Below are 23,418 nucleotides of genomic sequence, written 5' to 3' on the forward strand. Positions count from 1 at the left end.
AGCTTCTCAGCTTGGTACACCATGTGGCCCACCGTAACAAGCAGCACCCATCATCTGCTTAGTGCTTCCCAGCATTATCGCAATGGTGGGAAGAGTTTCTCAGCTTGGTACACCATGTAGCCCACCATAATAAGCACCACCCACCATATGCTTAGGGCTTCCCAGCATTCTCGCAATGGTGGGCAGAGTGTCCCATTATTGCCCACTATCTAGCCTCTGCTTTCCGCCATCATTTCCACTTTACCCATCATCTGTACACCATACCACCCAGTATGTCCCGGCATAACCACCATATTTTCCACTACGTCCCACCATAGCCATCATAATTTCCACCATGCCCACTATTATTTTCACCATGCCCACTATTATTTCCACCATGCCCACTAATACTTCCACTACGTCTACCATGTTTTCCAGTATCCACCATGGCAATTTTTCCGATAGGGTTCGTTTTCGAAGATAGCTGCCAGATGGCACTCGTGTCTAACGTGCCCCGATGCGCTCGTTTGCCTCTGCTACACGCTCGAGGCACTCAAACTCAGCGCCTCCGGAATACCATTCACCGATTTTTTTGCGCAGAACATCAAATAAATGTTTTGTTCACTCTCTTCAGACGCAGGACTAGCGTCTTTCGACGACATTTGCAGTGTACCAAGTAAATCCGGGGCCAATTTTTTTTGTATACCATTTCGTGTCATCGACAGGTTTTTCTTTCGAAGTCACATTCGCATGACACGTGTAAGGATCTCGCCTAAACAAATAGGAATATCTTAGAGGTCTCGTTGACACCCGATAGACCTATAGTGCACCGGAATAATTTATTGATTTTATATGCACACTTCCACTGCATGCAAGAAGCAGTATCAGTAATGCAAGTACACTGAAGTTCTTTTGCTGTGCTTTTTAACCTTGTGCAGAACAGAAATGCGTAGTGTGAGCGTGATGACGAGCTTTGGGCAAAGCGACAGCGACAAGTCAACTGGAGTCACCCACCAGGGCACAATGTTTTCGTACAATGTCACCCCTCCACGCCACGTAAGTACCTCGAAGCGATATCACTATAGACCGTGGTTTCTTCCTAGCGTTAAAAGCTTCTGGAACGGAGGACTGAAATAATGTGACACACACATGTGCGAATCGTAAATGCGAAGCATTTCTTTGCGTTCTGCAAGCACTTTCGGCGTCTGCGTATCTATCTATCTATCTATCTATCTATCTATCTATCTATCCGCTTACGTCTGGGTGCTCTCGTGATCAGCCCTTAACTTGGCGTGTACCAAAATTAGCATGAGAGAGTAAGATGGTTTGACGAATATGACGTACTGGTCAAGACATGAATCATGTCACGATTCCGTCGCGTACGTCGTCGAACTCTTTCTGCCAGATTGTGGGACACACCGGGGGGGGGGGGGGTACGTGTCACTGGTATACGGGTATGGGCGACAGATGATTGACCCTTATTTATACCGAGGAACGACGAGAGCACACATAGGTAATTTCAACGTGTGAGTGTTAAGAAAAACCTGACAACGTTGACCCGACTAGAGCAAGAAATAAACTTCAGTATCCCAGCAGGAACTGAACCCCCAGCAGGAATTGAACCCCCAGCATTCAGCGTGGCAATCAAGTATTCTACCACAGAGCCATGCAATGTCTTGGAACCACTTTTCAAATAGATCATAATCTTCGTGAAATGTCAATTGTGGTGGCAGCACTCGCTATCCAATTTTATAGACATTATAGACATTGCACGTGTACTTCAATGACAGAGCCATCACGTGGTGTTAACGTCAACTGTAGTTAAGTGCCATCTGCTGAAGTTGATTTATGTAGAAATGTCCAGGACTACCATCCTCGCGAGCACCAGCACTTCATGTCAGGTTATCGAGTCTGATGCTGCTAATACTCTTGTTCCTGTTGGCATCGTTGCACAAGTGCAAAGAACTGGTTATATGAGCATCTGCGACTGTTCAACATATGTTTGTGCGTGCAACATTTGTACATATAATTTGCGTCATTTTATGAAATGTCACTCAATAAAAAAATTACAACACGGTCCCCTTCCCTCCACATGCTTCACATAATGTCGATTCCCAAGATATACATGGGATCTGCCGATTTTTTCCTTATGTGGCTCCTCATGCGAGAGTCAGAATGCCAGTCGATTTTCACTTATCCTTTTGGTCAGTGCAATGTTTCGCGATTCTTTTAAAAGTAACACTGTAACCACAAAACACAGCGCAAAATGTTGTCAAAGCAAATCACACGGGCTCAACAAACTACCCTGCGTTTAGTATCTGCAACTCTTGCGCGCGTATTCTGGAAGTAAGACGTCATGTTTGTGCGAACAAGCTTTCGATGCAACACACTATAGGAAAAGTAATACTCTGGCTTAGGGCACACTAGTGGGCTAATTTGGTCGAGTGCTTACGGAAGCGTACATTAGAATCAAGGACAATATAGAACACCATTATAATCACTTGCGCAGACAGGGGGAGGCGAGGGGGGGGGGGGTGTTCAACTCATTTTCCCTGAATTCTTAAAGGGGCGAGGCTCCTGAGGCCGTGGGTCGTTCCCTCTAGCTCGCACTCTAAATAACTTTGTCTGTTACTTTTCATTATTATTGTCTTTAACAGAGAAAACGAGCCCTTAAATTTACACTTTTTGTTTCCTTTTTTTGCACCTTTAAGGTGATTTCATGCTAAAAAAACACCTTTTAGTCTATCAATAATTTGCAAAGATGGCGGTGTATTTACAGCTCTGTTTCCTCAAATAGCATTTCGTTTGCGTAAGGGTTAGTGTTCATGTGTCAGAACACACTTCAAGGGCTAAGCTTGTTATGGGTTATTAAAACGCCTGTGGCCCCTATACGCTAGGAGAGAAGCTGGCTGATAGTTCAAAGTCGCTAGTTAAAGAAGCGCTGGATATTGTACGGGTCAAGATTTAGAGACCTGTCAGTTTTAGGGTTACATATACAAGCCCACCAAAAATTTGCGCATATTCTGAGAACTTCCACTGTTTTGATCAGACAGAAGAGGAACATCTCTATCGCCGCTGCACGATGGTTCAAGATAATATGGCTATATACAGGGTGTTTAAAGAAATGTGTCTACTATTATTGAAAAATTACAGAAAGGAGATATCTGCGTGCGACACCAGTGGCGATCCTTTTACGGTGACAGAAGGCATCTTCAAAGGCTTACAAACGTTAGTTATGACAATAATAAAGAAATTAAAACATTTAACCAAAATTAACCAGTGTAAATAAGGAGTCGAGTCAAACAGTTGAATTCAAGTTTCCTGCGAATAGTTTGTAAACAATTCAAACTCTCTGAAAGGTGGCCACTGGTAATCATCGCGGGGTGATTCAATCTGGTTAATTTAGTGGGTTAAACCAGAATTGACGCACGAAACAGCGCATCTACCATAACATCGACAACGCCCTCAATGACGGTATACACTAGAAGCTACTTTCCTCTGTCTGTAGGCTAATCTTTTTCATTGACTTTGAAGAGCTGCAAAAGTGACCTTCCTGATATCAATTCCTTTTTTTTTTATGTTAGATTACAGCAACAACCTCAAGGACTGCCGCGAACGAAGTTCATTTTCGATTTGAGGCACCAAGGTAAAGTATCAAAGCTATGTTCTTTGCTAAAACCAAGCTCGGCAATCTTATATATAAATATTTTTAAAAAGAACGTAGAACAATGCATGCTAGTGTAATACTGTTTGATTAAAATTACCATTGAATGTGGATGTTGACATATCGCAGCCACATGCCAGTTTCCTTTATTCTTCTTGTCAGCCATGTATTAGACTCCGCGTCTTTCATTGCGCACGTGGCCGCCAATATATATATATATATATATATATATATATATATATATATATATATATATATATATATATATATATATATATATATATATATATATATATATATATATATATGTGTGTGTGTGTGTGTGTGTGTGTGTGTGTGTGTGTGTGTGTGTGTGCGCGCGCTGAGTCGTGAATGTGGCTCGGGCACCTCGAGTCAATCTTGACAAGCCGAATGATACTTTTTGTACCACTTCTTATCATCGCCATGGTTTCATGTCAAAGCTACATTGTTGTGAGGCGTGCAAGAATTTCGCCTTAAATGGGGACACCTTGTGGTCTCAGTGACACCCGCCGGATAGACTTATTGTGCTTATGTTGACCACCTCAATGATTTATCCAATCTACATGTACACCTGGCCGTGCAAATGAAAAGCAGCATCGGTGACGTGAGTGGACTGAAGTTTTCTCTAAGCTTTTGAACATCGTGCAGAACTGACATGCGGAACGCGAGCGTGATGACGAGCTTCAGGAAAAGCGACAGCGACAGGTCAACTGGGCTCGCCCACCACGGCACGATGTTCTCCTGCAATGTCGTCCCTCCACGCCACGTAAATACCTCTAAATGATAGCGCTATTGACGGTGATTTCTTCCTACTGCAGAAAGCTTTATTTAATGAGGGGTGAACTTTACGCACACTAAACACGCCTTTCGCATATACTGCAGAACTGAGGGAAAGCTGTGCAATGAACGCGCGTGTTCACGGAGCCAAGGGCATCATTGCCATACATGTGTTTCTATAGGTTTCTCAACCCGCCGCATGCACCAACAATTTAGTAGATAAATATTAAAAATAGGAATGACGGTTACTTAGGAAAGTAATATATAATAATAATTGTTGCGGTTCAACGAACTAGAACCATGATGCAATGAGAGACGCCGTAGTTGAGGGTCCTGGAAATTTTGACCCCCTGGAGTTCTGCAAAATCTAAGCACACCGAGCTCAAGCATTTCCGCCTCCAACGAAAATGCTTGAGCCGGGATTTGATCCCGAGATATGATCCCGCTACCTGCGGGTCAGCAGCAGAGCGCCTTAGCCACTATAGACCACCATGGCAGGTATAAATGAAGAAAGGCAGCTTAACTATTGGAAACACATATTTACCAAATGTTTCTATCTTCGAGCCCACGTTTAGATCTAGCTTACATAGCAATGACTCGAGTTATCCCGTGTCGTTATGTCCAACAACGTCAGCAGCGGGTTCGTTAACGCTCGGCATAAATGTTATAAGGACAAGCTTGCGGTCGTTCCTTCCATCCCGCCCCGCCACAGTTGTCTAGTGGCTAAGGTACTCGGCTGCTGACCCGCAGGTCGCGGTATCAAATCCCGGCTGCGGCGGCTGCATTTCCGATGGAGGCGGAAATGTTGTAGGCCCGTGTGCACGTTAAAGAACTCCAGGTGATCTAAATTTCCGGAGCCCTCCACTACGGCGCCTCTCATAATCAAATGGTGGTTTTGGGACGTTAAACCCCACAAATAAAAAAAATCAATCTTTCCATCTCACTCGCACCCCAAGATAGTGATAATGATTGGCCAAAGCTGCTGGGCACCACGCAGTAAACTCGTCATTTAGAGTAAACTGAAATCAACTGGCGTTTTATATTTAAATTCTAAGTACACCTCAAAAAAAAAAGGGGGGGGGGGAGGGGTTGCGTTCAGTTACACAGTGAATTGACTTCCAGTCTGACAATACACCATACAACAGTTCGCTGTTTTTGAAACAGTCGTTTTGGGGAATGGACCTTTTCTGCTTATTATATACCCTTGATTTTCCTTTTTTCTTTTTTTTCTTTTTTTTCTCCACTTAGGAACAAAGTAGGCTGAGAGCTCTAGAATTTGAGACGAAGGTTGAGCAGCGGCAACGCAACGTCTCATCGTCGGACCACGGCTGGTATCAACCCCTCCACATTACTTCACAGGTGGGCGCGTATGAGCACTCACTGAACTTCGTAGTCGGTTCACATCCGTACAGATAAACATAACCCCTCACTCCCCCGTGCTCTATCATTTTAATTTCGATCGGTATGCGGTAGTGTTTTGCCTACCATAGACATTCGCACATATCATACTAGGATGAAACCTAAGAAAAAGTATCTCCCTCTCTCTGAGGCCACTATGTTCCGACGATATCAAGCTGCAACAGCCTTACCGCTCGTCACCGCTTAATAATATTCACAGGCAGATAGGTTAACTCATTATGCAATAATTGTGATAAAAATGCTGTAGCATGCCAAAAATCTAATTCCCCGGGAATGCCAGGGTCTTCCGCTTGGAGGACTTTTCCCAGCACCCTTACAAATGGCATGGGAGACGCTAATATGGTCTCCCAGCAAAATACTGAAAACAGCAGTCATTGCCTGGGTGGGAGAGGAGTCTGCGGCCACCTTTTATTTCAGGAGCTTGCTCATTTCGCGGAGGGGGGGGGGGGGGGGTATCTCGTCGTTGCGCCGGTGTGTACGCTAGTGCTCATTGCTCCCGCTAGAGGCGCAGCTGTGCTCTTTGTTTGGAGATCGCTCACTAGATGGCGTGCCGCTGCTCAGGCGACGCTCGCTCCACTCTCGGCGCGTGCTCTGGTTTCGCTATCGGCGCGCTTTTTTTGTTCTCTCTTTCGCCGGACATACTCAGTGCGCTCAAGTGGTAGGTGTTCTGTGATGTGCGTAGATACCGCTACCCACTTTGAACACCGCAGAAGCCAAGGTGGCGACGTGGAGGGCTCACATTTCGGCTGCAGTGCGGGCTCGTGTCACGTCTTAATATGGTGATGATTGAGCATATGTACAGAACATTCGTGGTTTACCGGATTTTACCTCTGGAGAAAGCTCCTTCATTATCGTTCACTTCGTGGATATGCGGGAGTTTTTTCAAGTAAAGTTGTGCCATCTTCCCGACCACTGCTCCCCCCACTCCCCAGAAAGCATGTGCATAACTGCTTTATTCAATAGCGCTTAATCTTTTTTGTTGCGTCAAGCACTTCTCGAGTGTTTCAAACAGTTGAGTTTCCTCGTAGCGACACTGGTTTGGTTCATTTGTTTATTCTTCAGATGTTCGCTCCTTAACGATGAAGTGCTAAATGCGTGACATCAGCTGGCAAAAAAAAGAGTGTTCCACACTCGCCGTCTTGACTATGAGCGGCGCTGACTTGTACCCCTCAATTTGCATACGCATAAATACCCCATAAAGTGGACAAGAGTATGAACACCACCACAGCTCATGCAGTTTGTAAGAGTGTATATACTACACTCTTAATCAACCCCGCGTAAAGAGCTGGATATAGCCAGCATTTAACTAGGGCCTAAAGAGTGTAATAATTGGCAAATAATACAGCGACGTCCGCGTCTGTGTCCTCTTTGTTCCTCGCATCAAGTTCCGCTGCTCAAACCTGCGCTAGCTATAGGAAGCTTCTAACATCGCACATGCAGATCTCGTCTAGCACCGGGGAGAGGAGTACCGGAGGCACAGTGCACTTCTTTAACTTCACTTGGGGTTCCCCTGAGCGGGTGCCAGCGCGGGGCTCCGACAAAGCTCTTGCGGTACCCGTCATCAAAGATGCTAGACCCGAGACTAACCCTTTCTCCTGGTCTTCGAAAGCATTCCTCAAGGTCCGTGAACCGACCGTTACTCAGGAGTTCAAGCCGGCTACCGAGGTCCTAAGAGATGGTGCGGCGTAAGTTTTTTAACACCATCGAATGAAAATCTGCCTCTCACCGCGCATTATCGCAAAGTGTCGAAACAAATAAGGGGTCGTCACAAGGAAAGCGCGTAGTCTCGAGCTTGCCAAGGACTTGAGTTAATTATAAGTTAACAGCGGGAACGTTCACACATCAAACTTGCTGAAAAAGATAATTAGTTTGAAATATCCTGTGATTTAATACACATCTTTTACGTCTTTCTCAGGCACGACGGCTCTTTGTCCTCGCATGACGTGTATCCAACGGCGTCCAAGTTGGCCAGCCCAGTTGTGTTTAAGACCAACCTGCTTCACTCGGCGACGTCGGAGAACGGCGATGCTCGAATAGACATCGGTTCGCCGGGCAGCTTGCCCCGCGAAACAACGTCTCCTCTGGTAACTAAGTTTACTTCAGCGTTTCTGCCACTTTTCATGCGCTACAGGGACATAATCTGTATTCATCACAAGCGCCTCAAACACGCGGCCAACAGACCCTCCTTGCGGGGCCAGCAGCCCGCCAACGATAGCCTTCTTCCCATATTTCTTTTACGAGTTTGACTGTTCGCGACATTTCTAGACTGTACTCGCGTTAATTTTTCGCCCATCATCGTTAATAAAACTTCATTTGGATAAGATACACAGACGAGGGTGGTCTCAAATTTTTTTTTTCCGTGAGGAATCCTTTGCGGTCACCTTGTGTTCAAACATGACTGTGCAGTCGAGTTTTCCAGTTTGACTACAGCGCCGGAACGCAAAACCTAGTGAATAACAAAACTTTATTGAGACGCGGTTGGTCGAAGTGGAACGCGATACGTGTGTCTCCCTTCCTGTATGAGTGGGAGGAGGTGCTGGTTGTGGCCGGATTACATGGTGGACGTGAGCACCCCTGGCGGCCAACGTCATCGAACTTGGGACGGCCAATGCGAGCAACGTAGCTCCCTTGCCTCTGGTGCCTTGCGTCGGCTACATTTTAGTAATTGAGGAAATCGTACGGATATGTTTCTCGAATAGCGACATCAAATTCCATTTAGAAATAAGTACCCGTATGGGAAGTATGGAAGAGAGCAATGTCAGCCGACTTCACACTTCGCGAAGAGTGAATTCTGCGTGAGAAACACCAGGGGAAAGTGGAACGCCTTCAGGAATTCATGTCTCAAGCTACGGAATCTGGTCCAGACGTTCTTGAAGAGCTATATCGCGGCCGTGGCTGTATTCATGTACTGTACGGCTGTGCTTGCATGAACAGAGGCATACATCTTACCACTTCCCTCCTCAAATGTCGACGCTTTGAATAAGTACATATCGAGTTTATTATGTGCTTGTTGATGCAATCCTTGCGCGGGTTTCACCATATGCCATGCCCAGCTGTATGTTAGCGACTTCAACTGCCACAAAGGTTCAATCCTAATAGTAGACTTTTGTGAATGTGCCACTAGGAGTCACTGTCGGTGCATCCACGTTATAATTACTGTAAATGCTATATGCTACCTAAAGGTAGCATATACGGTAACATTAATCCACGTTAAACGGTACTATTATGGTATTATAGCTGCTCAACACCAGCAGTAATCGTGCAAGCTTAAACCAGCAAATACTTTTCACTTCGACACATTTCATTTTCGTGTTACGCAGATTTCTATGACGAAGGGATTAACCGTGTTTTTCTTATGCAACAGAAGAAATTGATAGTTTTGTAAATATTTTGCAGTTTGAGCCTGTTATGGGAGACCAACCAGAAACTTACCACTTCGTTACTAGTGAGGAAGAGGAAATGGAAGCAGTGGAAGGAAATCTCGAGGATAAGGAAGAGGAGGAGCACGAGGATAAAGAGGAGGATGAGAACGAAGAGAAAGAGGGCGGAGACTCCGATGACATGCATGAGGTACGAGTTGGCGTGCAAGCTTGATTGGTACATGCTATCTGCAACGAAACTTTATCTGTTTCAACGGGCTGAAAATGAACATCACAAAATGTGCCACGTGATTTTTATGACTTAACGCTGGTCATTTACTAGCTATCTCACATTTGTCAATCAATCGGTTGGCCAATTGGGTAGGTGAGAGGCTGCTCTTGAAAGAACAGAATTTGCAGCATCGCTGGTAGCTCGGTCCCATTCCCGAACGTCACTGCGAAAGGCTGCTTGCCTAGCCATGGCCATGAGAAACCGACTTAACGGGACCCTAAAGGCAACTATTAAGTGGGCATTGATTGTTGAAATAGTGGTCCAGAAACGTATTGTTACTTTTTTGCCAAGGAAGGGCATAATTTGAAGTGAAATCGTGCTTTAGTGGTCCGCATCAGGTTAGCGCACTTCAATCACTTCAAATTACTCTCCTCAACAAAACGTATGACGTCACTGTTGCAGTGCGCAATGTCTCCCGGCTTGAATGCGCGGCCGCCGACACTGCAGTCGCAGCAGAGGGAAAGTAGCGGGAGCCACAGCAGCAAAAGCGGTCATTGAACAATATTTAGCCATGTCCTTCAAGATTGCAGGCGTGCTTGGTTCAACTGGGCCCCGCCAGATAGCACGACCTGTCCAGTTTAACCAGGCGAAAATTGAGTTTTTGAACATCTCGCGCCATTTCCCATGATAACAACCGGCGGTTCTTTTTTCCATGAGTCAAACAGAAACAAACGAGCAGCATTTTATTAAGTCTCTTGATACAGGGAAGTTTTTTTTTATTTAGTACAACTAGATCAATTACCAGTGATTAATTGTAAGCGGTTTGTCTGACGTCATCATAATTACTTTACTTTACTTTAATTGTGGCGCATTTCTTCTCGTGTATTCCCCTTAATTTCTTGGTAAGTAAGGCACTGTTGTTCATAATATTGTCGTTTTAGACATTGTCACACATTGAGCTTTCGTTCTGATGTAAATCGTTATGACTAAAGTGTTCCGTTAATAAACCTCTCTTCAAGTTTCTAGTTAGTGCTGGTACCATCCCCTTTGTCTGTACGTGCATGTGTTGTTTTGCACTAAAATATTTTTCCTTCAAGAAACCTAAACAGCTCTTGCTGTAGCATTATTCACTTCCATATTTTTATGCAATGTACGTTTACCACTGAGCTAGAAGAGATTCACTGAGAGCCAATCGAAAGAATAGATTGTCGGGCCGGCGGATTTCTTTTTCCACCGCAGTACATTGACACGGAACAACCTTTAATGTTGGTGATGCTTTACGAGGTCAACAACATGAGGCGTCTTAAAAGCAGTCTTGATAAGCGCCTAACGCTTCTCGTTTAATCGATGCCTTATTCCTTCGTTACAGAAAGCTCGCGGAGAAAATGAGGAATATGGAGAACAGGAGTACCGCAGAAAGAAAAGAGATAGGAAGGAACGCCATGTGGCGGCAGTCGCACCCGTGGCGGTACGCTTTCGTGTTCAGCGTCAGAGCAACTCAGCCGTTGTTACTAACACAGCGGAACTGCAGAGGTCTCAAGAACCACAAGAAGCGGGCTCATTTCCGCCTCTATCTTGAGACCTTTGAGTTCCTCGTTGTCGTGGTTGCCCTTCAGGAACCCGGCACGGACGTCAAACTCACAAATTACACTACATTTCAACACAACCCGGAGACATGTATACTTGTTCACAAGCAATATACCGCCCAGGAAGTCATACTCCCCACAACACCGCCTTTCCTATACACGATGGTGTCGGTGCTGCCTATAAGGCGATCTGACCCACCTGTTCATATTTTAAACAATTACTGTCCCTCAAAGCTTAAGAACGTCACGTTCAGTGCAACTTTCACACAAGCTATGCAGGTGGCAGGAAGGGACCCCCTACTGATCGTCGGCGACTTCAATGCCCCAAGCAGGTTATGGGGTTACCCACGAGAGGACACGCGTGGAAGGAAGCTTGCGGAACTTCTTTCTACACTTGGACTCACCCTCCACACTGATCCCACCAGCCCAACACGTGTAGGCCACTCTGTTGAACGAGATACTTGCCCGGACCTCACAATTACACGCAACATACGCCATGCCGACTGGCTGAACACACAGGACACTCTCGGTAGTGATCATTGTGTATTAAACACAACCGTGTACATGCGTCCCTTAAAACGCCCACTTACACAAGCTCATATCCCAGACTGGACAACTTTCCGCACCACTCTACCTATTGTAGACCCTCTCCAGTCGGGATACGACACCTGGTCTAAATCACTGACGTCTACACTGAAACAACACGAATGGCTGATACAGCTCACGGAAACTCAAACGGACGTGGACAACCACCTCCTCCATCTTTGGCAGGCCCGCCGCAGCCTCACCAAACGATGGAAAAAACAGAAACATAACAGACGCCTCAAGAAACGCATCCTAGAACTCGCGGAGCAAGCTGCGGAATATGCTGCTCAGCTAGCCGACACTAACTGGGTGGACAGGTGCAACACGGCTGCACGCCAGATGTCTGGTCGCAACACGTGGCGCCTGTTTCGCGCTCTCATCGATCCAACACAAACACGCACGGAAACTCAACGTCACTTACATAAGGTCATGCACAACTTTACAGGAACGACAACACAGCTGGCAAACACGCTCAGGGACCGATACCTGTGCACCACCAAGGACCCCCGGACGGCCGCATACTCCTACGCAGGCAAAAAGAACACGCAGTTGGACACCCCGTTCCAGCTCCACGACCTCCAGGCGGCCTTATGCAAGATGAAGCGTGGCACTGCACCAGGGCGTGACCAGGTTACGGTCAAACTGTTGGCCAATCTTCCCGACGCAGCCTACGCCACGCTCCTCAAATACATCAATAGCATTTAGGACGGAGAAACTCCTCTCCCTCTTGAATGAAAATCAGCTCTCGTGACCTTCATCCCGAAGGCAGGTAAACCTATTGACGTGGAGAACCTTCGCCCCATCTCCCTCACGTCTTGTGTCGGCAAGCTGATGGAAACGATGGTGCGCGACAGACTCTCCGAGTTTCTAGAAACACAGCACACTTTTGCGGACACCATGTTTGGATTCCGCCCTCAGAAGTCAGCCCAGGATATACTTCTACAGCTCCATCATGACATATTAGATCCTGTTGAATGCCCCCACAATGACAAGGTAGTCCTGGCCTTGGATCTTAAAGGGGCATTCGACAACGAGAAGCATGAGGTAATCCTTGACCACCTCAGTCAGACCAACTGTGGTTATAAAACATTCAATTATGTTAGACAGTTTCTTACAGACCGTCAAGCCTACATACGCATACAAGATGAGGAACATGGGCCTTACGTCATCAGCTCGAGGGGAACTCCTCAAGGCGCGGTCCTCTTTCCCCTCCTATTTAATATAGCCATGCTTCATCTTCCCCCAAATTGGCTTATCTACCAGGGATACATCACGCTCTTTACGCGGATGATATCACGATCTGGGCCACGCAAGGCAACCTGGGTCACATGGAGTCATGCCTGCAAGCAGCAGCGACTGTAGTCGACGACTACGCAACCTACTGCGGACTCCAGTGTGCCCCGGCTAAGTCAGAATTAGTGCACGTACGTCCCTCCCCTCAGGACACAACTTAGCTCCGTATCAGTCTTCCCTCGGGACCGATCCGTGAGGCCAAGGAGATCCGCGTCCTTGGCCTCTTCATACACCACCAACGCAAGGCCGACACCACAATAGCCAAACTTCGCACGGTGGGAGACCAGGTGGGCCGTATGGTCCACCGGGTCTCCAACAAGCGGGGTGGATTACGAAGCAGGGATGCAATGCGGCTTGTCCATGGTTTCGTAACGAGTAGAATACTCTACTCGACTCCCTACTTGCACCTACGCAAACACGAGGATGATCAACTCGAGGTCATCCACCGTAAAGTTATCAAGCGGGCTCTCGACCTCCCTATCACCACGTCCAACCAGAGACTTCTGGCCCTAGGCGTGGTGAATACCTACCGGGAACTTCGAGAAGCCCACCTCGTTAACCAATACACGCGCCTTGCACAGACCCATTCCGGTCGCCGCCTCTTGGACCGAATACACATCAAACACGATTACTATATTGAGGAAAGGGTGAGAGTGCCAGAACCTTGGAGACGCACCCTCCGGGTCCGACCCCTTCCCCGCAACATGTCCAAAGAAAACCACAGTGGTCGCCGCCAGGCGCGCGCGGAAGCATTGCAGCGACACTTTGGTCAAGAGGAACACGTGTGCTACGTGGAAGTTGCCGGCCCGCACCATGGGGGGTGGTATACTGCCGCAGTCATACACAACGCAAACACCGTAAACGGGCTCACTTTCAAAGCCTACAGCGCAACACACGCGGAGGAGATTGTCATCGCTCTGCAGCTCTCACCTATCCCTCTTCTAAACATATTATCACCGACTCACGAGGGGCCTGTCGGAACTATCAGCTAGGGTGGGCTTCACCGCTTGCTCAGCGCATACTGGAACCTAGCTGCCAATACGTTAATCCAACTCCGCGAAATCTGGTTTGGGCACCCGGTCACCAAGGACTCAGGGGTAACGAACAGGCCGATCAGGCCGCCCGCGCACTCTCTTCCCGGCCTATCACCCTGTCTTTGGAAGCCTACTCGCAATCAGACAATTCGGCCCTTTCATTCAAAGATATTACCAATTACTACAAGGAGGAGCACCGGCGCTATCCAGACCCTTGTAAGGGACTGCATCGCGCTGACGAGCGCCTCCTTTTAAAACTGTTTACCAATACTGTACTGTGCCCGGCGGTGCTAAAACATTTCAATTCATCATTTGATGACACGTGCCAGTTCTGTGGTGAGGTGGCTGACACCTTTCACATCGTCTGGGCGTGCCAGTCAAATCCATCTATCCCCCCCAACCCCAATCCCACGAGAGAGGACTGGGAGGCGGCCCTGCTCGGCTGTCAACACCTGAAGGCCCAAGAGGCTCTGGTTCAACGGGCGCGGGCGGCGTTGCTTGCCAATGGAGCCCCGGAATAGGGGTTCCACCTAGTGCTGTGAGGGTAGGAGGCCAATAAGGCCCCAACCCAATCATCTCTCTGCAACCATTTAATCGTCATTGAATGTTTTCACCACCACCACCACCCAGCGTCAGAATTGCATAAACTTCCATTGAGCTACTCCGCATTGCTTAAATCGTATCTTTATATATTTGGGGGGTTTAGCGTTCCAAAACCGCGATATGACTAGAGACGCCGTAGCGGAGAGCCCCGTAAATTTCGTCCACCTTGAGATTTTTAACGTGCACCTAAACCTAAGCACACAGGCCTCAAGCATTTTCGCCTCCATCGAAAATGCGGCCGGGATTCGATCCCACAACCTGTGTGTCTGTTGAAATCATGTGCAATACCATTAATACGGCGTCATAATGCATGGACAATACTATGCCACCGTCAAAATGCCTAATGCATATAGACACAGTGAAATCCAGGACTTATGGTCTGTGCATTGCAAATTTTTAGAAGTATATGAATAAGTTTAGCTATAGTGGTTAAGGCAGCATGTTTTCTTCTCCCAGCTTTTTGAGCCATTTCGCGCACGTTGATAAAGTATCTTATCTCAATTCCGTGTGTTCTTCGCTGCTTCAGGACAGTCAGTACATTGGTTATGCTGCTGTAGTTCTCAAGCCCGAGCAAATCCTGTATTTCTTTTGTATGTATCGTAGCACTATTCCAAGTGCTATTTTTTTCTTCAGGTTGCCAAAGCTTCCGGGAAAAAACGCTCAAAAGAGTCTGAAGATGCAGAGAGGAGCGGCAGTGAGGCTTCTGCAGGACAAGCCGACGAGGAGCGAAACCCGGAGACTGGTGTCTCCGACGCCGTCCGTCCACTGGATGAACTCTCTTCTTCCTCATTTAAGTCAGCGAAAGGTAAGCCCTCACCGTCGAGGTCTAAATCTAGGGTCAAGGCAGCCGCCTCCGTTGTATCGTCATTGTCTCACCGCGAGCTCACTCCAGAACAGGAAGAAGCAGCCGACGAAGCTGGCGAACGAATGGACAAGGAAATGCGTGACCTGGAGCTGACCACCGTGGAACTCTATCCCGAAAGCAGGCTCGTTGTTCTGCTGGCGATCCTTTGTCTAATCTGGATTATATTTCTCGTACTGTCGTCAGTGGTCAAGCACGGCCTGCCTCCATCGACAGACGAAGGGTCCGCGACAGCCACAACGGTCACAACGGCAATATATCCCACTTGGTGGACTCCTGTGACGCGAGCTACACCGCCCACTGGTCCCGCCAACACCTCAACAACAACGCAACACCCGCTTCGGGGGATTTTCATATGCTCGAGTGATTACTGCCAAAAGGAAGGAAACTATTTGCGCTCTTTGACCGCTCATTCCACAAAGACACCGTGCGAGAACTTTTACGAGCACGTTTGCGGTGCTTGGAAGAAGGTGGCTACCCGACTGATCCAAAGTGTGCCAGGCGCAGCAGTTTCCACTGACACTATGCTGCAGGCGTCAATGGAAGGTCGGTTGTTGGCCTACATAAAAAACAGGGCGCACGCGGACGTTAATCCCGCCCGAATGCTTTACGATATGTGCATGAACAGAGGCGCGGCGAGTTCTGCTCTCTCGGACGCAAAGAAGCTGCTTCGCCAGTGGGGGTCAGACTGGCCGCAGAAGGACAGCGCTAACAGCTCTCCGGCGGACGTGTGGCGGTTTGCTGCCAAGCTGATGCAGGGTCTAGGCGTGCCGTCACTCGTGGGAATCGAGATCGGCCTCGACCCGTGGAACATCGAGTTGAACATCATCGAGTTGGGCCCACCGAGAACAGTGTTCTACTCCAAGGACGTCTCGGAGCCTCGAGTCATGAAACTTTTCAGTGACGCGACACGCACCGCAGCCAAGGCGCTGGATCCGGACGACCCAAGCGCTGGCAGCGCAGCAGCCAAAGACGTCAGCATCGCCTTAGCCAGCATCTCGCTTCTGCAACTTGACGATCTGGGAACGTCGCCTCTCGATTTCCAGGTGATGAAGTTCACTGCCTTGGGAAACGGCGTACAACACTTTCTGCGCACCGTCTTCGCAAATGTCGTGGCCATCGATTCCGCCACCCGGATTCTGGCCCACCGAAGCCCGCTGGTCCGTCAAGAGCTGGACGAAACCGTGAACACTTTGCCTCCTCGCGTCATGCTCAACTATCTGGGCCTGCTCGCTCTCGTGGCGCTCTCTCCGTTTCTGCCGGAGCAGTTGAATTCTCTCCGCGTTCTCCACTCGGTGCACACACTCGGGCGGGCCGAGACCGGCAGCAACGAGCTCATGTGCCTGCGCGCTGTGAGCCAGGCTTATCCTGCTTGTCTGGCAGCAGCGTCGCACGCCTTATACAAGAACACTCAACGGTCCGTGTGGCTATCGCACCTCGAGTCCCTGTTCGTGGGGTACGTGCGCAACGTCGTGTGGATGGACAATCTGACGTCCCTGTTCGTGCGCTATAAGATGCGGCACCATCGCTTGGCGCGCTTTTTCCCCGTCTGGCCATTGGGTGACTGCAATGCCACGAACAAAACAGCGTCTTCCAAGGCCATCAACACATTTGTGGACGCCGTCGGACGACGTCAAACCCAGGAGCTTCAACAGGTGCGTTTCGTTTGTTTGATCCACTGGATCAACGCTAGACTTTCGAAACGTCGATACCATTTACACGCGAGAAATCGATAAGAGATCTTGAATCAGCTCTCAGTATTTGGGAGACAAATGCACCTTTCTGACGCGCCATTAGAATATTTCTGTATATTTGTCCACGAAAGTTAAATCAGGTGCTGGTTAAACATAACGGTACCGTAGTGGCGTTTAAGCTAGCTGTGTATAAACGAGAATGTTGCCGCTTACTCGCATCCGGCAACATGTTTCACATTTTTCCGTTTTCTTGGTCGCCTCCGCTGGCGGCGCGTCTTACCCATACCCAGTAACAATGCCAGAATTACCCGCTCGTTTCCGGCGGCTCTCCGTCGCCCCTTTCTAGTTCCTCTCCTTCTGCTTCTTGTTGTCTGTTGCTACCTCGTTCGCCCGTTTGTCTCGTTTTTTTTTATTGTTTTGGAGGGTCTTCAAACTGTGAGGGTGACCCTCTGCTACGGGAACTTGTACCATTTCACTTACATCCTCCGAAGAAGGCTGGTCCACCAGCCGAAACTGTTAGGAATAAATAAATATTTTATTGTTTTGTTTCCTATACTGCACTATTCTCGAAGCATATATATATATATATATATATATATATATATATATATATATATATATATATATATATATATATATATATATATATATATGTGTGTGTGTGTGTGTGTGTGTGTGTGTGTGTGTGTGTGTGTGTGTGTGTGTGTGTGTGTCAGAGAGAGAGAGAGAATGACATGAATGGACGGACGGACTTTTCGTTTAGAATTATTGCTCACAAATTTATGCCAATATAGGGGAGCCATCCCCAGTTGCCTTTTACATGTTTCTTCTTTTCGCGCAGCTTGAAAATCCTCCCCTCCAACTGAGCACCGGCTCCCCGTTGTCCGTGTGGCCTCGGTACCGGTTGTGCCTGCAGTTGTTTCAGATACCCGCGGGGCTGGTCAATGCGTCGGTGCCGACCAGTAGCAGCGTGTTCGCCTTTCACCTGTCGCGCCTGGCGGTGCGGCTGTACGCATCGCTGGCGCAGCTGCTGTACGAAGGCACCGTGTACGAACGCGAGATACCGCTCTATTTCACCGAGGAGTCGGAGCGAGCTCTCGAGGACCTGCTCGACTGTTTGTTGTGCGACGCGCGGCATCGGTTTCCGCACGGCCTCCGAGCGGAGCGGGTCCAGAACGCTCTACTGGAACAGGTGCGTCCCGCCATAGAGTTTCCCACAATGCTTACTAGAGGGAACTCTGGCGCTAGTGTCTATGGGGCTAGTGTCTTGCCAAGGAAAGGATCTATGATAATACTCGGGGTAGTTCTCTACTGTTTGAGGCCAGAACGGGAGTACTGCGAACCAAGACATATCGGGCCAAATACGAAGGGGTAGACAGTATGCAGTGCGTGTGGAGAGGAAGAAGAAACTGCCGAACACTTGATAATGTTCTGTAAAGGGCTTCACCCTGTAGTTCAGGATGATGGCGCAGAGTTTTTTCAAAGCACTGGGGTTTAGGGACCGGGAGGGCAAAATAAACTTTAAGCGGGTAGACTTAACTAGAAGGAGGTTATCTGATTGGTGGCTAAAGTCAAGGCACGAGTGAAAATTAAACTCTTCACTGCAAAGTACGAATCCTCAAACTCACTTTTTAAGGGAAAAAAAAGAAATATAGTTTTTGGTTCATTGGGTATTACGGCTTGGTGGCGCTAGCCACCGCCCGATCTAAAGGGTACAGCCATATCCATCCATCCATCCTATGGGAGCTGCAACGCACGACGCTTCAGCGCAACGTTACTTCAGCGAGCATGGGAATGATGGGTAGTACACACGTTTGTCTGATATTCGTACTTTTGGCCTGTTTTTGGCTCCGTGTGTGTTCGTGTGGCTTGAAGCTGTTTTCTTACGAAACAAGTATTACCAAATGTTCAGCGCTTGCGCTTCACTATTTTATTTTTTTTAGACTTATTTTCCAAATTGGCGCACGAAGTTCAAAAGTGTTCAATCTTTCTTTCAAAACAAAACCGAAACACAGCAATAAACGAAGCCGCAAGTACGATTCGCCGCCCGCAAGTAGGCAAATGTGTGTACTACCTATCATTCCCATGGTCGCTGAACGATTGCAGCGCCAGAGTGCCCTCTAGTTAATTTTGAGAAACTCTATGCGTCCCGCCTCTCTTGCGGGGAAGCCATGTTATTTTTCGAGCCGGAACGCCAACTGCGGTAACCTAGCGTCCGTGGTTTGGCGCTGCTGCAGATGCGCTGCATCGACTCCAGGCTACCGCGGCTTTATTTTGATGGCGCGAAATTAGAGAACGCTCTTACGTTGAGACTTGGGTAAACTACAAAGAACCCCATCACGCCATCTTGACGACTAAATTCAAGGCCGAAAGGCTGCCGCAGTGACGTCAGAGGGTGGGGGCCCACTTACGCCGCGAACGCGGCGAAAAGCCTGCGTTTCGTTCACGTTTTAGGAGAACCAACGCTCCCGCTCTCGCAGCTGCTGCGGCTTGATTGGGCCGAATAAAAGATGTGGGGAAAAAAAAGTCTTACTGAGCATGCTCAGTTGGGCAACTAGGCCCCCGACCTCTGACGTCACTGCGGCAGCCTTTCGGCCTTGAAATTTAGTCGGCGTTGCTCCAGGCCACAGCGGCTGTATTTTGATGGCGCGAAATTAGAAAGCGCTCTTACGTTGAGGCTTGGATGCTTTACAAAGAACCCCAACACGCCATCTTGACGACGACGACAACGACACCTCTTCGACAGTGCACATTCCTACAGAAAAGGATCTCCTCGTTCACGAATAGCAAATAACAGGTGTTCGCTAAGATGTAGTTTGTGTAACATTTCCAGTAGACGAGAATCGTGCAACGCCAGCTGGCACTTTGCACCCACTTATCCCAAGCTTCAAAAGGGCACTCGCAGAAAGTTGCAATAAAAACTGACACGTTCTCTCTACAGTCTTTGTAGTGTACATCCCCGTGCAAGCTTAATATTCAAGAAAAGCCCCCCCCCCTCCCCTTTCTCTAAAAAAGATAAACTAATAAAATTATGAGAGAAGAGAGGCGAACAAACAAGTTAGTCATCGTATATACAGCCTCGTCACGCTTCGCCTGGCTCTCGAAGACGTAGCCCTTTACTTTCTTTGTGGGCATGAGCGTGTGCATGGTTCCCATTCGGGACAGGGGAGTGTTTGTCGCAATGCCCTTCTCCTATTAACTCGATGTATAGGGCAGACTTTGCGTCCCTCCCCCCTTAAAGGTGACAAGGGAAAGGCACCCCTCCCCCCCTCCTTCGCCATCGTGATGACGCTTACGTTTGTGAGCGCTAAGGAGGCACTTCATGAAGGTGGTTGGCTGTTCGGTAGGATTTATGGGTCTTAAAACCGAAAGCAATTTCTCGCCATCCCATTGTAGTGAACAAATTACGTAGTCTTTCCCGCGTGTAAGTCGCCTGCAAAGGTGGTTTCACGGCAGTGCAGAACGAGTACGCCGTGAAACCATGTTCTCGAAGAGAACGTGTACTGCTGTGAAGCCACGTGAAAAGTTTGCATTTTCCCGCTTCTTAATTAATAAAATGTTTAGAGTTTTAAAGCAGCATAGTAGCGCTGATTGTGGTGAATTCGAAAACGCGACGCATACTGTTACGCTGAACCGGTGCCTTCATTAACAACAAAGAAGGGAACAATGCTCGAGTAGAACCAACAGAAAAAAAATTGAAGTGGCACGTGACATATCGACATCGAATGTGCGGTACGTTTTTTTTTTTTTTGTTGTTGTTGTTGTTGTTGTAAAGCTTCTTCACTTGCAGTGAATAAAAAAAATGTTGAGAAGGGACGAGTAGGGAAGGGTATTTTAGCTGTGGTAACAAAGTCTGGGAAAGGAAGGAACAAGCAGTATGCGTCAGTGTTTCCCGCAACAATATTTTTTACTCTTTACTGCTTTTCTCGCCACCGGTCACCTACCGCACCATTACTTTGTAGACATGTTTCAAGAAACGGTGTTTCATATAGATTACTTCACCGTTTAGATGAACGCATGTGTCTCTAGTCTGTGCCATTTGGACCGAAGGTCGCAGGTTCGTTCCCTTCCGGTGGCAAGTTATCTCTTCGCCCACTTGATTTCTACATACAGTTACTTCTAATAGCATCCCCTACACTCTTCTTGTCGTCGTTGTCGGTTAATCTCATTAATATTGGTTTTAGGTGTGAAACGTGAGTGCCTTAGTAAATTTCGTGCGAGATTCTGACACCGCTGCTAAGCCAAACAGCGTTTTATATAGTATGGACCGCTGACTAGTATAGTGGTATTCGCCCTATTTTTTTTTTTTTTTTTGTGGGGTAAACATACCCGCATGCCCGTTTATAACAGACAGTGACGGCGACATGACATACTGACAAGCCGAGACCATGACTCGCTTCGTGCCTAAAACTGCGAGCCCGTAGTTACGTCTGCGGCCATAAGCGTGTGCAGGGTTCCCCTTCAGTGGGGAGGGTGGAGGGGAGAGGGAAGGTTCATCACAGGGCCTCCCCTCCCTATCATGTCAATGTATGGCGCTGACATTGCGCTTTCCTCTCGCCCCTCCTCCCTATAATGTCAATGTATGAGCTAGATATATAGTTACAGGCTAAACAACAACAATGAGCAAGCCTGCAAACCCATTTGGCGTGCTGTCGAATTTTCGTTTCTGTACTAACAACAATCTGATAGTTAACTTACTGTAAATGTAAAGGTGAGCCTGTTTTTTTTTTGTTTTTTTCTCGCAAGCAAATGACAGAGCTCCTGATATTTTCGAAAGCTTTTGCACTTTCTTGCTTATATCGCTTTCGCTGAACAAAATTTCCTGAAACTCGCTGTATAATTCCCTGGCTCCACCGGCAGTCAATGAATTAACTTCAATTGTCTCGATTAATAATTATATGTAGGTTTAAGCATACGCCATAATATCATATGACGTGATGGCGAGTTGATACGTGAACTTTAACATGACGTCTCCACTTCCATTTTTCTGCGCTTTTTCTCAATACCAAACATCTCTAGGTGCAAGAGCGGCGCATCCTATGCGTTGAAAGGGTAATTTATTATTGCGAAAAAAAAATCGAGTTTCCTCAGTGTCCTTCTATGAGCAATGATCTTCTAGATTATCCCATACTCCTTGTCGTAAGATACTGTGTAAATTTTGGACAAATTCATACCCACACTTTCTTTTTCTTTATTATTTTTATAAAACAAAAAGGTGCTGGCCCTCCAAATGGGTTTTCTGTCCTTCCGACACCTGCTGTCTGTACGGCGCATCTGGAGATTCGACTTCCGGTACTCGACTTTTCCGGAAGTGTCGTCGGACCAACTGTTTTTCCTCTACTACGCCTTGGACCACTGCGAGCTCAGCGACGCTGTGTTCGAGTCGCACCAGTTCGAGGCTCACCGCCGTCTACCGGCAGCGGTGCGCGTCAACATGGCGGTGCGCCAGTCGACGCGCTTCGCACAGGCTTTCCGCTGCCCGTCCAGTTCGCCCATGGTGGCTGGAGAGCTGTGCCAAGTTCTGCGATAGAAGAGGGACAAACTCAAACGAGCTCTCGACAAAGCAGCATGTGCGGGCGATAGCGAAAGACAGTCTTGTTCGTGCATTAGCATATCGTACGACAATTATCCGATAACAAATAATATATTCGATTTACGCAGCTTAACCCCTGTGTCGCCGACTAGGAACGTTTTATGATTTGTAAGTGATAATTGAACCGAAACGCAGTGTTTTCTTGATGCGAGTGCTTCATGGGTACGCATGCAGTAATGACGAAGAATAGCGTATCTGGTGGAAGTTCGCTTTGTTTTTGTTTCAAAGCTAATTTATAAAATGTGTATATGATACGTACGCTGGTATCATGGTACCAATGTTTACTTTTACTCTGCTTCAAGTGATTTTTTGGAACAAGACAAAGTGCAAGACGACGGACTGTATCTAAAATCTCTTTACAAATTTCGGTAGATTGAATTATTTGACACAAATGAGTGCTTCCCTCTCTCTCTCTCTCTCTCTCTCTAAATATATATATATATATATATATATATATATATATATATATATATATATATATATATATATATATATATATATATATATATATATATATATATATATATATATATATATATATAGTTTGTCCTCATATAGAATCGTCATTAACAGCCACCAGCACATCTAACCAATTCATTTTCACAATTAGGGGAAGCTTTAATTGTGATTCATCCAATGTAGTGTATTTGCTTGAGTGTGGCACCTGCCATATGCAATACATAGGCCACACTGAAACCCCATTCAGAATACGTTTTA

At 47.3% G+C, this 23,418-nt stretch overlaps 1 protein-coding gene across 1 annotated transcript; it reads left to right on the forward strand.

Annotated features, from left to right (window-relative positions):
* Positions 1 to 930: 930 nt before the first annotated feature.
* On the forward strand, positions 931 to 23,093 carry LOC142813873 (uncharacterized). Its single transcript, XM_075891830.1, has 10 exons — positions 931 to 1,035; positions 3,564 to 3,625; positions 4,313 to 4,430; positions 5,690 to 5,800; positions 7,301 to 7,545; positions 7,776 to 7,944; positions 9,257 to 9,430; positions 15,186 to 17,069; positions 17,950 to 18,300; positions 22,324 to 23,093. Exons 1-10 carry the CDS (start codon positions 943 to 945, stop codon positions 22,636 to 22,638), a joined length of 3,522 nt encoding a protein of 1,173 aa, XP_075747945.1. The 5' UTR covers positions 931 to 942; the 3' UTR covers positions 22,639 to 23,093.
* Positions 23,094 to 23,418: the final 325 nt, after the last annotated feature.

This window comes from Rhipicephalus microplus, chromosome 4 (assembly GCF_043290135.1).
Source record: "Rhipicephalus microplus isolate Deutch F79 chromosome 4, USDA_Rmic, whole genome shotgun sequence".
In the NCBI taxonomy this organism is placed as follows: Eukaryota; Metazoa; Arthropoda; class Arachnida; order Ixodida; family Ixodidae; genus Rhipicephalus; species Rhipicephalus microplus.